Source organism: Ambystoma mexicanum, chromosome 3p (assembly GCF_040938575.1).
Source record: "Ambystoma mexicanum isolate Mex_15411 chromosome 3p, UKY_AmexF1_1, whole genome shotgun sequence".
NCBI classification, from domain to species: Eukaryota; Metazoa; Chordata; class Amphibia; order Caudata; family Ambystomatidae; genus Ambystoma; species Ambystoma mexicanum.
Window position 1 is genome coordinate 1,154,227,789 of NC_090925.1, and position 13,594 is coordinate 1,154,241,382.

General features: G+C 47.8%; 1 protein-coding gene across 1 annotated transcript in view; it reads right to left on the reverse strand.

Moving 5' to 3' along the window:
- SKP1 (S-phase kinase associated protein 1) overlaps positions 1–13,594 on the reverse strand; it is a 193,258-nt gene that overhangs the window by 57,655 nt on the left and 122,009 nt on the right. Inside the window, exon 4 of the mRNA XM_069652552.1 lies at positions 11,677–11,820. Within this exon, the coding sequence (XP_069508653.1) occupies positions 11,677–11,820 (144 nt within the window). The remainder of the gene's footprint in view (positions 1–11,676; positions 11,821–13,594) is intronic.

Consider the following 13,594-nt stretch of genomic DNA (forward strand, 5'->3'; position numbering starts at 1 on the left):
TTAATCCTAGATACCTTGTCCGAACGAGGCCTTGAGGGCTCCCGATGTGGATAACACTTTACTCTAGCTAGAGGGTGCGCCGATCCGGGCCGAGACTACTCCCTGCCGGCATCTACAGATGGCGCAGACAAAGCTTTGCCCCATTTATCAAAAATGTTAACCATCTCCACACAGAAAGCTTCCCATTCTGCCGGCGTCGATTTTTGTATAGGCATGTCAGCCACTCTGGGGTGTCGCTGGACGAAGACTAGGAAGGCGACCAGCGGTGCCTTCTCAAATGCTTCAACGAGGAAAAAGCGTGATGGGGACCACTCCTAGACCTTGAGCGTTTGCCCTTCTTCCTCCGAGGAGAGTCACCCTCAACTCAATCGGTCGAAGGCCCAGCAGGTCAGGGCTCATGGGGCTTGGGCACCTTGCCTACCTTGAGCTTTGTTCCCTCAAGGCTTTGCCAGTCATAGACTGGACACTTTCAGCACATATCTGTCATGGCCCTCGCCAAGGCACCACAGACAGATTTTATGCAGGTCCGTGATGGACATCTTGGAGGCGCAGTCCCGACATTTCTTGAATCCGGACCGAGGTGTCGGAGTAGAAGACAGACATCTTCAAAAACTAACAGCAAACACCCCAAGTATGAGGCACACTGAGTTTCACAAAGCAAACGCGTTTGCAGAAAAACAGAACGTAGGCAATGGGCCCGGCAGATGCTTCTTACACACTACCTACACCGTGAGGGGTCTTCACTAACTGACAGTAAGGAACAAGTTACTTACCTGTAACTGTTGTTCTCCAGCATGGGACTGGCATGGATTCACATGCTCATGAATATTCCCCGTCGTCAGGCCGGGAATCCTCGGTAAAGAAAAAAAAAAAATCACTATCAGTTTCGCTTCTGATCCGTCTTTCTTAGTAGTAACCAATCACTGGTCTCTGGGTCATACTGCCCCCAGCCAATGACTGCCCTCTCCCTAAGCCCCGCCTCTGGCAGCCATCCTCAGATTTGGTAGCACGTAAAGTGGCAGTATGAGACCAAGTGAAGAGCAGCAGAGGGGTAGGAGGGAGGGTTCACATGTGAATCCATGCCAGACCCATGCTGGAGAACAACAGTTACAGGTAAGTAACTTTTTCCTTCTCCAGCATGGATTCACATGCTCATGAATACAAGAATACATAGCAGTACACATGCACAACCACGGGAGGTGGCAAAGGCTCAATATTAAGCATTACATCAAAACGCAACATTAAGCATTTCTTACCTCCTCACCAGGCTCCCCTTAAGCGAACAGGTTGTGCAGCACTGCTTGGCCGACCCTGGATTCCTCCCTGGAATCCCAGTCGACGCAGTAGAATCTCATGAAGTGTGCGTCGACCTCCACGTAGCAGCCCTGCAGATGTCCAGCAGGGGCACACCAGACAAGAACGCCGTGGTAGCAGCGACCGCTCTGGTCGAATGTGCCCTCGGACGGACGGGCAACGGCCAGTTCACCAACCGATAGTTCATGATGCGGCCGGAAAGCCATCTGGAAATGGAAGCCTTTGAGAGAGCCTTCCCTTGGTTCACAGGTCCAAAGTTCACAAACAGCTGTGATGTCCTCTGAAAACTCTTCGTTCGGTCCATGTAGAACTTCAGCGCTCTAGCTACATCTAGCGGGGGCAAAGTCCTCTCGGTCGGCGACGGAGAGCAGGCAACACCAAGGGCTCGTTGAGGTGGAAATCCAACGACACCTTGGGCATAAAGGAGGGGTGCGTCCTCAGCACCACCCTCGTGTCGCGAAAAGTCAAGTATGGAGGCTTGCAGGATAGGGCCTGGATCTCTCCCACTCGTCGTGCGGAGGTGATGGCCACAAGAAATGCAGTCTTCCATGACAGGAACTTCTACGGTGCCGAATGCAGGGGCTCGAATGGCACCCCCATGAGCCTGGTCAGCACCACGTTGAGCTCCCACACCGGGATCGGGGCCTTCACCGGCAGGCAATCCCTTCATAAATTCCTTCACCAGGCGATGGGGCCACAAGGACGCCTGTCCTGTGGTTCTGGTGTATCGGGAGATCGCAGCCAGATGTATCTTGGAGGCGTGAACCAGTCCAGCCTTGGCCAGCGACAGTAGGTACGGCAGCACTTGAGAGGCCGTAATCCATAAAGGGTTAATCTTCTGTGCACGGCACCAGACAGAACCTCTTCCACTTCCGTCCATAGCATGAGAGTTGAGGACGCCCTGGCCTTTGCAAGAACCTCTGTGCAGTCAGCTGGGATATCGTACCCTCCAAACTCGTGCTGCAGGAGCCAGGCCTGCAAGTTCAGCGACTCCGGGTCGTGATGAAGTATGGCGCCTCCTTCTCTGGAGAGAAGATCCGCGTCCGTCGGCAGCTTGACTGGTGGGGATGCTGACAAGTCCAGAAGGTCCAGGAACCAGATCTGCCTCGGCCACGCCGGTGCGACGAGGATCATCCTGTACCGGGACCTCTTGAGCTGGTTGACGAGTCAGAGCAGGAGCAGCAACGGAGGGAACGCATATAGGAACAGGCCGTCCCAGGGGAACAAGAAAGCATCGCCCATGCTCCTCGGCTGGGGAAACCTGCTGGCGAACCTCTGGCACTGGAGTCACCGTCGTGACCAGGTCGATCTGCAGTCCCCCCCACTCCTCCCATTGTAAGAGTCGATCCACTTGATCCTGACGTAGTTCCCACTCGTGGCACGAGCGCAGCTCCCTGCTGAGTGAGTCGGCAATGGGGTTTATCCCCGCCAGATGAAAAGGCACCAGAAACATCCCTTGGGCGACGGCCCAATGCCACAGATCCTGGGCTTCCTTGGAGGGCTGGGGATCTGGTTCCTCCCTGCTTCCGGATGTAGATCGTGGTGGTGTTGTCGGTGAAGATTCACACCACCTTGCCCTGGAGGGACGGGAGAAAGGACCAGAGGGCCCAGAACACTGCACGGAGCTCCAGGATGTTGATGTGGAGCAGCTTCTCCTCCAGGAGCCAAAGGCCTCTCGCATGAAGTTCTCCGGTGTGCGCTCCCCACCCTTCCAGGGATTGACTGATATTTTATTTCTATCGTGCTCGTACACAAGTGTTTCAGAGCGTGACAAGGGAGGGGAGGGGGAACAGGGGAGAACAAAACATCGATCTTACTAGGCCCAGTGACATGGAGAACGTGCAAGTGCATGGGAGAAGGGGGAGGGGAAAAGTGCATGGAAGGGGGAGAGGTGGAAAGTGCAAAGCAGAGGAGAAACATATAGCAATGGCAACAAACAGTGGTAATGCAGCCAGCAATTTCCAAGTGCTAGGTTTAAGGCAGCAGACAGGGTAGGTCTGATAAGTGCAGGAAGAAAAAGGGGGGCTGTATGGGTACAGATACAGACCCCAGTGCAAGGGGTGGCCCGGAGGCAGTGCGGGAGGGTGACAGGATGAGCAGGTACCTGGGCCCAAAAGAGAGGTTGGCCAGGTGCACGGTGCCAAGAGAGAACAGATCAGCAGGGGAGAGGGGGAGCGAAGGCAGAAGAGTAAGGTCTTGAGGTGCTTCCGGAACCAGAGATGGTTCTGCTTAAGTTTTAGAGTGGCAGGTAAGCTGTTCCACAGGGAGGCATCCGTCGTTAGTTATCTGGTGAGATGGGGTCTGAAAGTCTGTGCCCGCCGTCAGATGAGCGCGGGTGCCCCACCACCGGATTGCTTGTAGGAAAGTCTCGTTGAGCGGGATCCTGTCCTCGAAGCTGCCCGTCGCTTGGATCCAGAAGGCGTTGAGGAACTCTTGCAGAGGGCGCATCCGGAGCCTGCACAGGCGCACAAGATATATGCAGGAGGACATCATCCAGGGGAGGGACTTGATGGACCTCACCCTGGCCACGTCTGTGGCCAGCAGACGCTGCACCTTACCCAGGATGGCCTTTGTCCTTTCCTCCGCGAAAAATGAGAAATTCCCTTTGAAAAAGCGCAAAAACGCAGCAAAAGCTCAAGAGCTAAACACGAGGACTCCCAACACTTGAGCGTGCAGTAAAAATCTGAGGATGGCTGCCAGAGGCGGGGCTTAGAGAGAGGGCAGTCATTGGCTGGGGGCAGTATGACCCAGAGACCAGTGATTGTTACTAAGAAAGACTGATCAGAAACAAAACATACTGATTTTTTCTTTACCGAGGATTCCCGGCCTCACAGGGAATATTCATGAGCATGTGAATCCATGCCAGACCCCATGCTGGAGAAATGCATTTATATATCAATAGTGCACTTTGTAAATTCTGAGGTTTGTAAAAAGGAAAGGGTAAAAGGAAAAAGGTTAAACAGGTTCTCAAAACATGTGAACACTTTAAATCTTCCAATGAAGTCTAGGTAAAAATAAATGCTTCACCTATGAGGGACAGCAAGTACCAAAATCAAATGGAACAGGAGTCTGCAGGGAGCCAGGACAGCCAAGGTCAACGGAAGCAAAGTCTATGGAGCGGAGGCACCTTAGATGGTAAACTTCTTGCAGAAAGTCAGTTTGTTGAAGAAGAAAAAAAAAAAGAAATCGCTGTAGGGTCAGAAGCTGTTACACGTGAAGGTTAGAGCTAAAATCAAAAGCAGCTACTGCAAGTCTCAACTGAGAAGAGCAAAGCTACAGACACAGGAAGTACCCCAAGTCAGAACAGTACCTTTGGTTAGAAGAGGGTCCAGATGGCTCCCGTCTGGTTGCAGCGATGCTGATCCTGTGTTCCTGGGCCTCGGTCGTGGGGACAAGAGGGAGGACATCTGGGGACTACTGGGGCAGCAATTCGAAGGTCGGTGGCAGCTACAGCGGCACTCTGCAGTTTCAGTGCTCTGTAAACAGCACCACCGTGGATCTTTGATACCGGTTGGGCTTCCTTCACTTCGAGTCCTGCACTCTGGAGAGGGGACTCTACCTCTGGTCGTCTGGCTTCTGGAGGGTCCTGGGGAAGACTCCTGGAGCTTCTGGCCGGATCAGACATTGCAGATTGCTCGACCCCTGGCACTCTGTTCCTGCAGAAGCAAAGAAGTGTAGCCAGGCGGGGAAAGGTGTTACAGTGGAGTTAGTCTTGGGGTTAGTTGGTCCCTTCCGGAGCTTCTCTGTGGATTGAGTTTCAGCACAGAAGCAGGGCTTCACCGGGCAGTTAAACCGTCCAGGAGGATGCACCAAGCTTCGTTCTTTGGGATGTTCTTCACAGTGGTCGACTGTCTTCAGTCCCAAAATCCTTGCCTTCTAAGCAGGTTTCTCCAATTCATGCACAGCCTAGCTGTCACTCAAACAGCAGGGTGGCTGTCCCACAAGGACAGCCAGCCAATCAGGACTGGGTGCATTCAGGCTTTCCAGAAGACAGGACAGGGGCGTTTCGATAGCCTCCCTCACTTCCTGTCCTTGCAGATACACACTGGAGCCAGAGGCTGGTTTCAGTACTGAAGCCTGCCAAAGGCAAAACAAACAAAGGGCTTAAACCTGGTTTGGCATGCAGAGTCAAACCCAAGAAAGAAACAAAAATTGTGAAAAAAGACAACCAGGGCCATTTTGACAAAATGGTCACCCATGGCTGCTATACTGCAGCGGAGGATTCAGCCTGGGGTAGAAAAGCACAGTAGAGAAATTAAACAACTGCCACCGGCCATTTAAAGTAGTGAAGGTAACAAAAAAAATGTTACATGAGTAAGTAGGAAAAGGGGCTACTAAGTAACCCCCCCCTAACACTCACATAAAATGAGGTGTTACAAAGAGAAAAGGCAAGTAAAGTCAATTTCACTTAACTATTATTGGGAACAGTAGTTCACACAAGAAAATGTATTTAAACCTTGTGAGAAATCTAAAATGATTTCTCTGACACTGCACTGAAGGTGCTGTGTGCCACAATACACTATATGAGTGAGAAAACGGGCTCACTCATTCCAGGGTTAAGTCCAGCAAAAGAGCTGGGGGTCCTCCAAGGTTGAAGTGAATTTGCACAGAAATGAGAATCCTCGGGATGATCGACCCAGGGAGGTTAGTTTTGCTTTGTGCTAGCTCCGGTCTACTGATTGATGCAAGATAAACAGGATGACAGAAAAGATGTTTTTACAACAGTCTATTGCCATCAACCACCCCCCCCCCCCCACCCCTCCGCCAGTTTCCCTCAATTAAATTCCTTATTTTCAGCACCTTAAAGTGAAGCATGGCATTGGTACTTGCTATCCCTTTCAATAACATTTTTGTTACTACATGTGTGCAAAACTGGTTGGTGGCAATGGATTGTCTTTCTACCATGAAGTTTCGCGCATGCTCTTATTTTACTACACAATTACTTTTTGCATACCATAGTCAAAATGGCTATGTAAAGGGTTTCACCCTTTCCTTTGGCCTTCCTGCCTCAGGCCAGGAAACCCCATCTAACCAATGCCCTTTCCTGGGCAAAGCCTTTGCTTTCTCATATCCTCACTCTGACCGGGAAAATGGGGGTGGGGATGTCTGTGGCAGGGCCGATACGGGGCAAGAGGCTGTCCAGGATTGTGCAGCCCTTGATAAGTTTGAAATATGCAGCTTGGGTTACCATGACTCAAATAGGATAACAGGACGACTCCTGCAGCTATTCAGGATATAGTGGATGGAGCCAAGACTACCAAGTAAGGTTGCAGACAGCTGACGACCTACGCATGGTTGTTGACTTCCAGGATGGCATCCAGCCAAGCCAATCTTGTAAATACCCTTGGACAAAGGGGCCAACTAGTCAACCACTGCATCCAGATCCTGCCCTCCGGACCCTTCAGAAGTGTAGTGGGACAGTCCTATGAGCGGACCAGCTCTGTCCTGGTTATCTACTGTGCATCATTTGGAACTCTGCGTGTCTCCAACTTGTGCAGCAAGAATTCACCAGTCGTTGCTGCTCCCCAACAGGAAGAGGGGGCTTCCAGAAGCAGTTTCTTTGTGCACAACACATAAGTTACCTGTTGACTCTTGAGTATGGCCATTGTCACGGTTGCCTGCCTCCATCTTGTCCTGGAGTCTCAAGAGAGCGTGCCTCAGTCTGCCTCAGAGTTCCTGGGTCCTCATCGGGGTTAAGAACTGCTGCGTAGCCAGATCCAATCCAGACACTAAAAGTGACCACAGTATCCATGACCCCTGAAGCCCCTGCATCGGGACCCAAGACTGAAGTGTGCCCTGCAAACTTAGGAACCACAGGGATGTTACTAGTCTTAATTGAACTAAGGGGATGGGGGCGGGGTCAAGCTGGCACAGCCCCTCCACCCCCCCCCCTTTCAGCCGTAGGATTGTATGGTTGCAGAATGATGATCTAACTGGTCCTTTGCTTGGACCCAATTTGGGGCGGTCTGGCCAAGGACTCCCTGCCCTGGGCTTCCCTAGTGTGTAGGATTGGGAGAGGACCCATAAACTCTTGTGGCTCCCTTTGTTTCTGCAACCTTGGAACATTACCAGTTGGCTTTGCCATACAGCTGCAAGCACTGCAAAAGCCTGCAGACTCCGTAAAGGCTTTTCCTTAGGACCAATAACTTCAGGGCACTTTGTCCACTCACATGTGCTGGGAACGACTGAAGTGTAGTGTCCTAATTTTTAAAAAGGCAAGATAATTGTTGCATATACTTGAACTTCCAAACTTTTACTTGCTTTACTATACTGTCTGCTTCTCCCCATGGAAATGTATATACATGTATAATAGTATGATGGTAATACTTCCCATTGATTGTATTGCATAGAGTGTATCCAGGCCAAAGAAGAGTATTTTTGCACTCTTATTGGAGTGCTGTGTGCACCTCACTATTTCACTGCCGGCACGATCACTGGAGTGTAAACCTTACTGCTCAGCTTGCTACCACTTGTCTAGACTGCAAGTTCACTACACTAGGTTGGCCTCCCAGAACCCTCCTGCAGGGTCGATTCTGGAAGTGTACCTTACACATTGCTACCTTTATTGATAACAAAATTAATGTTTGTGCTATGACCGAAAATTGGGGACATATGGCAGCTGGTCCCTCTTCATTTGGCCATTCCAGAAGGAAATAACATTATACGGAAAGAGGATGGCTGGGGTTGCATTGAATTTTTAATCTGCCTCAACTATATGGGAAGTCGATGCTCAATTCATGAACAGATCAGATTCTCTACACCTAAAAATAGGCATTAATGCATAAACTGCACTGAATGTATTCCTAATCTATCGACCGCCTTCATTAAATGAAGGTTTTATATCCGCTCTCTAATATGCTATCCATCCTAATATGCTATCCATCCTAAAGCCCAACTCTAGCTTTTTAGTACTGGGCGATCTAAATTACTGGCTAGGACAGATATTCTTGCGTCAAATTTGGAGCAAGCTCTAGTGGATCTGGGATTTGAGCAAATAGTTTGTGTGCCAACCCACTGTTTGGGGCATACCCTTGACTGGGTTTAGTCTTTGTTACCAAGGACCTCCAGGTATTCCCCTGTGCATGGTCGGACCACTATCTTTTACTATTTAAAGTACTGGGCGATTTTCCTCAGAAAATGAAGGGCAGGAGCGTGCAAGTAGGGATGAGAAGAAATCTAAAATTACTTGCGAGAAATTTTTTTTTAACCCATATTGAGCCCATCAGCTACCTTTTCCCCCCTCTAGATTCTCTAGAGGATATGTCGAAATGTATTCTTGGTACCCTGAATAATATTTCCAATTGTCTTGCGCCATTAAAACACAGAAAGGTGAAGCAAGGGGCAGATAAAGCCTGGTTTTCACAAGAGCTAAGAAAGCTTAATTCTGCCTCCATGAAAATGCTGTATTCGTGGAAATGAAATCCTTTGCCAGAAGCCTTGATAAACTATAAAGAAGCCACCAAGACATACAGACCGGTGATTGAGGCTTTGAACTTTAGCATTGTGCTAAATTGGAAAATAAGGTACTTTCTAATATTTTAAAACAGGAATCCACTAGCCCGGCCAAAGCTAGCGGTCTTGTAAAAGATGTTGCGTGGTGTCAACATATTTAACTGCTATGCAAGATAAACTGAATGGCATTAGTGTCAGATATAGTCCAGAAAAAAGAAAAGACATTGCCGCCAGCAAGGCGATCAAGGATATTTATGTAAGAATTCCAACCATTCCTCAATTCGGCGTTTCAAACATAACTGAGGGCAAGCTAATTGAACAGCTGAAAGCTACAAAATGCAGAGGTGACTCTTCAGCCATTAATCAAAACCTGCCCCCCCAATCTTGGTGGAAGAGATTTGTAAGTTTGTAAATGCCTCAAAAAAAAAAATAAATAAAAGTCAGCCTGATCTTTTAAAAAAAAGTTTGGCCGCTGAGGAGCCGCTTAATTACAGACCCATCACCAACAAAGGTTCCTGCTCAAACTCCTAGACTGTTGCATATGGGCAAATTGAGCATTTGAATAAACACTATCCTCAACTGTCGCCAATCCAGATTTGGACAGGGCTACAGCACAGAGACCGCTCTACTTTGATTAAACTCTAGGCTCCTGAACGGGTGGACAAATTTAAGCCCTCCATGCTGATGTTGGTGGACTCATCAGCCGCTTTCGACCTGGTTGACCACTCAATACTGGTCACCAGGTTGGAAGGAGTGGCTAATCTGCCTCCTACTGGAGAGCCTTTTTTTGGAAAATGGGGAAAGTAGAGTGTTCTATGGAGATGTAGCTGCCACACCGGTTACAGTAAAATTTGGTGTGGTGCATGCATCTCCTTGTCTTTGTAATGTATTCACAGCTCCCTTCTTTGCTCTTTTAGAGTAGGAGATCATGTTTACAAATTACGCAGATGACAGTGCATCGTCCCTCTTGAGGGGATACATTCACTGGATGAAGCAACCCTTAATAGGATATATTCAATCAAGGATTTGATGGTGCAGAACAATCTGGCACTTAACAGGGGGTGGGGGGTAGAACAGAACTGATTGTTGGCACTCGATCCATGCCAACAAAGCTCGGTCCATCTTACGCGAGCTTCCAGTTAGGAAGTGTTAAGATCACCCGATTAAAGCAGGTAAAAACTCAGAGCAAGATCTTTGATCAACAGCTTAGTAGGACAGCTCATGTAGGAAGTATTGTGTCTGCCTCAGCATATTACATTAAGCTCCTTGCACACCTTAGACCATTAGTCAGACTAATGCAGAGGATAAAACCCTAGAGCAATAATTGGATCTAAACTAGATTACCGCTGCAGCCTCCTTGTTGGGATCAGTAAAATAGAGTCCAACAGGCTGTAGGTAATTCAAAAAGGGGCAGTGAGAGTGATCTTGGATTTGTCCCAAAGAGATTGTTTCTCAGCTGCAAGGCGAACTCTATTGGCTCCCTGTTGATGTCTGCTTACTCCATCGATTATTAGTAATCACTTTCAAACGCAGACTAGGCCTCATGTCCAGCTACCTTCAGGATCTTATCACTGATCAAGTTTGTAGGAGAACCCTTACATCCAATAATGCAGAGTTGATGCTTCCTAGGTGCAGGACCGTGAAAGTGAAAAAGGGTGCCTTCTACATACTAATACTGCATTCACATCATTCACTATAGATGGCAATCCCATCACTGTGTCAAACACTAAAATCCTTGGCATTTACCTTGATGCCACCTTATCCTTCTCCAAACAAACTAATGCGGTAGCATCATCTTCAGCATATACTTGTAAACGTATCACTGCTGCAGGCCGTTCATCTCTACACCTAACTGCATTACACTGGCTAGAACTTGCCACAAAACATTAACAAGTTACAAATATTACAAAATAAATGCCATCAGGGCAACCCTCAACATCCCTAAAAAGTTGCATATATGGAGACTAGACGCAATTTGCACTGGCTCCCAGTAGAGCATAGAATTTCTCTCAAAACCCTTGCCCTAACACACAAAGCCAGAGCCAACCTTGCACCAGCCTACCTTACTAACCAGCTCACCCCACATACGTCCTCAAGACCACTTAGAGCAGCTTAAGTAAACACTATGTCCATACCGAGATTCAAACTCCACAACTCGGGAGGAGCTAGCTTCCCTGTACAGGCTTCAAAGCTATGGAACAGAGTCCCTGCTCCCCTCAGATCAGAACCTTCCTTCCACATTTTTAAGAACACCAAGCGTTGGCTTCAGGACTTGGATAAAATAGTTCAACCTCCCGGATCCTAGACCTGCCCCACTGTTTATATTGTACATACTATACTATTTTATTTAACTATCAGCCATTGTTCACTGCTTGCAACTGCAACATGTATGTATCTGTAACACTAATCTGTATGTAACTAACGTCCTGTAACCTGATCTAAACTGATGCGCCCGTATGCCCCAGGGCCTGGCTGCACTTAATAAATACATTGCGGCTCCTAAGGCACGGAACAACTTACCTCTGGATCTCAAACTGAGCTCCAAGAAAAAAAAGTTGAAAACCATGATGTTTGTCTGACTTCGTAACTGGATTTTCCTAGATTGGTAATGCGGTTTAGGTTTTGTCCGCGCCTTAATGCCCATGGGTTCATGGACTGCACATTAGGAATATTAAACTAAACTTTGTCCCTGCATTTAGCTCTTGTATAAATCTCAACTTCCGGGATATATGTACAAGACTTCAATATACGTTCTGAAGCACCAATGGAACCAACAGTTCACACAGTCAAACACACACTGCTTAAGTCGAAGTAAAAACAAGTTTAGCTTTTTGCAATAGGAGGGCGTCATTCTTTTCACATGGCAAACACAAATGATTTGAAGGCAGAACGAAAATGACTATACATTACCAAAATAAGCTCAAACAGTGTTCCCTGGTCAACTTTAAGAAACTCTTGATCCCATACAGGGATGTCATCGGTCCGCTTTTCTTTGTTCTCATCATCCTCTGGTGGTGGAGGATCATCCTTATGGTGGGTACACCACTGGATAACCTGAAAGACATTGGAGAAATTTCTCACATCATTGTAATATGGAATCTGTTTTAGAGCCACACTGTAGAATACAATAGTCTTCCTGGGGGAAGGGGAAATGAGAACGCACTGGAGGTGCATAGACATTAGAACACAATTGCGTTTAGTAGGAAGGAAAACCTTTGTCACTAGTGCTTCAATGAAGCAATATTTGGCTAGTTTTGACAAACAAAATTGAGCTTGTGAAGGTAGCTGTTCATAGATACTCGAACCATTTTCTTTTATGACTGTTCATGACAGCTGTGTACCAAATCATTGTCTGCAGGTGTTAGGGAGCATTCTCAGAAATGTGCTAATTCCCCCTTCTACCTACGAGATCCCCAGCAATTTTTTGCTGGACTTAACCTGGAGAGAGCGAGACCAGTTCCCCCACTCAATGTATTTTTTTTTTATCTGAACACTTTTGGTTTTGGAATCTGACAAACTCTATAGGTATCATTTTACACTGTCACAGCACCTTCAGTGCAGTGGCACTGAAGTCTCAGATTTCACAAAGGTTTAAATACCTTCTCTTGGATCAACTACTGTTTGAAATTGAAATTGACTTCACTTACATTGTAAGTTTCTAGACCCAGCACACTTTTATAGGGTGCTGAAGGGGTTACTTAGTATCCCATTGGTTTAGTTTCTAATGTAACAATTTTGTGTTACCCTTTCTACAAATGGCTGATAGCAGTGGTTTACTTTTTCCTACCATTGTGTGTTTTTACCAGGGGCTGCAATTGCAGATACAGTAAAGCACAGATGGGTGTCCATTTTGTCAAAATGGCCCTGGTCTTTTTTCGCCATTTCTTATTGTAAATGTTATTTGCTCTGTGCACCAAACTAGGTTTGGACCCTTTGTTTAGTCTTTGGCAGGTTCCACTGCTGAAGCCCACCACTGGCTCCAGAGTGTGGCAGGGCAGGAAGCGAGGGAGGTTCCCAAAACGGTGCCTACTCTCCAAGGTAACAGGAATGCACCCAAAAGGCGATTGGCTGGCTGTCCTTGGAGGACAACCACCCTGCTGTGTGATTGACAGCTATGCTGCAAATGAATGGGAGAAACCTGCATAAACGGCAAGGTCTTTTGCTTGGAAGGCAGCGACCACCTCTGGACGAAGTAATGCGAAGAAGAACTTGGAAGAGACGCTTGCTGCAACTCCTGGACTGTTGGCTTGCTCAGTGAAGCCCTGCTGCATTGCTGAAGCTCTGAATTCGCCTCGACTAGAGAAACCCGGCAAAGGAAGACTTCTCCCCTTAAGTTGGTGGGACAAACTTGTCTGGACATCCGTTCGGAGTTGGTTAGGCTAACTATTGCCAATAGGACAAGGCTAGTGCAGTCTCCCACAGGGTACTGCAAACAATCTTGCCTAACAGCAGGTTTGATGTCTTGTTTCCACTCCTTCAATGCTTTTTCAGCTGATATGTTTAGGGCAGAGGCAGTTTAGCTTCCTTCACTGCTAAATCGAAGTACCGCTTTCTCACAAATGATTGCATTTCATGTAACAAAGCATGTGGTGGGCCCGGAGGTAGATACAGGAGTGAGAATGAGGTTACAAGAGACCCTAGTGGTAGTAGGGCAGGCCGATTAAGAGCATTTAACATCTTGAGGCCATACAGTGCTTCTACAGTTACCGACACCATGAGCACGCATTTCACCAATTGACAAGGTAGTATCACCACAGGTCAGTGTTCATTACAACATGTTTGCAGAACATCACCCGTCACTACAATAAACACAGGCCATGCTTTTGGG